This window comes from Salpingoeca rosetta, assembly GCF_000188695.1.
Source record: "Salpingoeca rosetta unplaced genomic scaffold supercont1.1, whole genome shotgun sequence".
Classification (NCBI taxonomy): Eukaryota; class Choanoflagellata; order Craspedida; family Salpingoecidae; genus Salpingoeca; species Salpingoeca rosetta.
In genome coordinates this window covers 2372711-2375210 of record NW_004457740.1, presented here as the reverse complement: position 1 = coordinate 2375210, position 2500 = coordinate 2372711, and the positions used below count along the sequence as shown (strand labels likewise).

Below are 2500 nucleotides of genomic sequence, written 5' to 3'. Positions count from 1 at the left end.
AGAAGTGTGGGTGCGCGATGTCGCAAGCGCAACGAATGTGTTGTTTTGTTTGTTGCATGTTTTTGTTCTTGCAAGGAGGAGTTTTTTTTCACTTGTTACTTTAAGCGCACAGGGGGGGCGGAGCCCCCCTGGGAAAATCCGTGGGCGTGGTGGCAGCATTTCTGCGTCCGCTCGCGGACGCAGAGTTTTTCGGTGGCGCAGCCACCTTTTTCTGTCAACGTTTGCTCCACAAACTTTGCTCCCATCCGCAGAATAAAAAAATTCACCAGCCAGGTACTGAAGTCAGTCGACCAACCAGTCACCTTCCAACAACAACAACAACAATGATGACCGAAGGAACAACACGCACAGTGCACGCTGTTAGGCTGTTCTTCTTCTCGCTTCCTTCGTCGGAACATGTTCGTGCAAAGCTGGCTGAGGAAGCTGGCTGAGATGATGTGACAGCCAGGCAAGCACAAACCGTCCAGCACATTGAGCAGCCACGCGCGGCCCGCTTCCGAGCGACGGAACCGCAATTAACAACCCCAGCATAGCATAATCAAGTCTGCATGCTTTTGGGAGCGACCGGGTCACACGGCAGTGCTTTGTCGGAACGTGTTCAAGCAGCTGGCAAGCAAGCAGGCAACTGTGTGCACTGTCTTCCCCGCGACGCCGCAGACATGACAGCTGTTGGAGCGCCCGGTTGGGCGACGCACTTCGCCTGCGCCTGCGCTTCCCTTTGCGCGAACACGTTTGTGTTGCCCTGCGCTGGCCATGGCGTTTCAATGACCGCATATGCCTCCGCCTGAAGCTGAGGCGCCGTGAAGATGTCAGGCCGTCGAACTCAGCGATGCCGGTGTTGTGGAAACCCCGGTCACAACGCACGGACGTGCCCCTTGGTGAGAAGGCGGGCAACGCCACGCGAGGCGCCCCGGGATCCAAGCTGTGGCCATGGTGACGGCGAGCCCCCTCGCCAGCGTGCACGCACCACTCATCCTCAGCCACAGCAACGCCAACAACAACCACAACAACCACAACAGCAGCAGCAACTGGGGAATCGGGCTCCAAGCTGTGGCAATGGTGACGGCGAGCCCCCTCGCCAGCGTGCACGCACCACTCATCCTCAGCCACAACAACGCCAACAACAACAACAGCAGCCGCCGTCGCGTGCAGGTCGGACTCGAGAGCGGCGGTGTGGCCGCTGCGGACAAACCGGTCACACGGTCACGACCTGCTCGCTGTCTGCGAACCGCATGGACGACGTGCATCTCCTGCCGCCCCTGACACGAGAGTGCCCTTATTGCGGTGCGCTGCTGTTCGATGGCCAGCGCCGCGAGGACGGCAGTGAGACCAGCTCCTTCTGCTGTGGCAACGGCCGCGTTCATCTCGAACCCATGCCAGCACCACCGGCGCCGCTGCGACAGCTCTGGGAGGACCGTGGCGAGCGTGGTCGCATCTTCTACGACTACATCCGCCTCTTCAACAATGCCCTCGCCCTGGCTTCTGCGCGAGCGTCGTGGGTGAGGGCGGAGCGTGGGTGGAGCCCACACCTCATCATACAGGGGAGCCTTCATCACTGCATCGGGTCGCTGCTGCCTGCCGAGGGCGAGGAGCCGCAGTTTGCGCAGGTGTACGTGTACGACAACGTCGGCCAGGCAACCGCGCGCCGCCTGCTCGACATGCGACAGCGGATCGCGGCTGGGACGAGCGTGCCCGATTCCATCTGCGCGAACATCCTCACCACGCTCCATGACATGTTGGTGGACTGCAACCCATACGTCGACGCCTTTCGTGATGCCGCCTCGGCCGCGCTCGCGTCTTCGGGCGATGATGCTGTGCCGGACCTGCAGTTGGTGCTCAACTCCGAGAACAGGCCCGCCGATCAGCACGCGCGCCGCTACACGTCGGGCAACTCCGAGGAGGTGGCCTTGCTGTGTCCGGATGACCAGGTTGCACAGCGGGACCTGGTCGTGTACCCGAGGGACGGCGGCATTCAGTTCATCAACGAGACACACCAGGCCTGGGACCCGCTTCACTTTGTGTTGCTGTTTCCCGATGGCACACCGGGGTGGAGGATTGGCGTGCCTCTGCGTGTCCCGCCGTCGCTGGGTGGTGATCAACGCCGCCCGGATCAGTGTGGTGGTGCTGTCGTCGATGCAGAGGACGTCATGGGGCTCGGCGGCGATGGCTCGGCCGCCCGTCACGTGAGCACTCGGCAGTTCTACGTGTACCACCTGATGCAGAGGTCGCAGTGCAACTACCTGCTGCGTGCCGGGCGGCTGACGCAGGAGTACATTTGCTCGGCGTTCTACCGCGTGGAGTACCTGCGGCTCCTGTACGTTCGCCAGCATCAGGCAGAGCTTCGCTCCGCCATCTACCAGAACTTGGTGGACCACTCTGGGGAGGATGACGCAGACGAGCAGCAGCTTGGGCGCCGGGTTGTCCTGCCATCCAGCTTCCTTGGAGGACAACGGCACACCAAGGAGCGCTTCCATGACGCCATGGCCATCCTTGGCGAATA

General features: G+C 61.7%; 1 protein-coding gene across 1 annotated transcript in view; it reads left to right on the top strand.

Moving 5' to 3' along the window:
- Window positions 1–399: 399 nt before the first annotated feature.
- PTSG_11600 (uncharacterized protein) overlaps window positions 400–2500 on the top strand; it is a 2633-nt gene continuing 532 nt past the window's right edge. The window contains exon 1 of the mRNA XM_004999017.1: window positions 400–2417. Coding sequence (XP_004999074.1) covers window positions 807–2417 — 1611 coding nt within the window. The 5' untranslated portion in view covers window positions 400–806. The remainder of the gene's footprint in view (window positions 2418–2500) is intronic.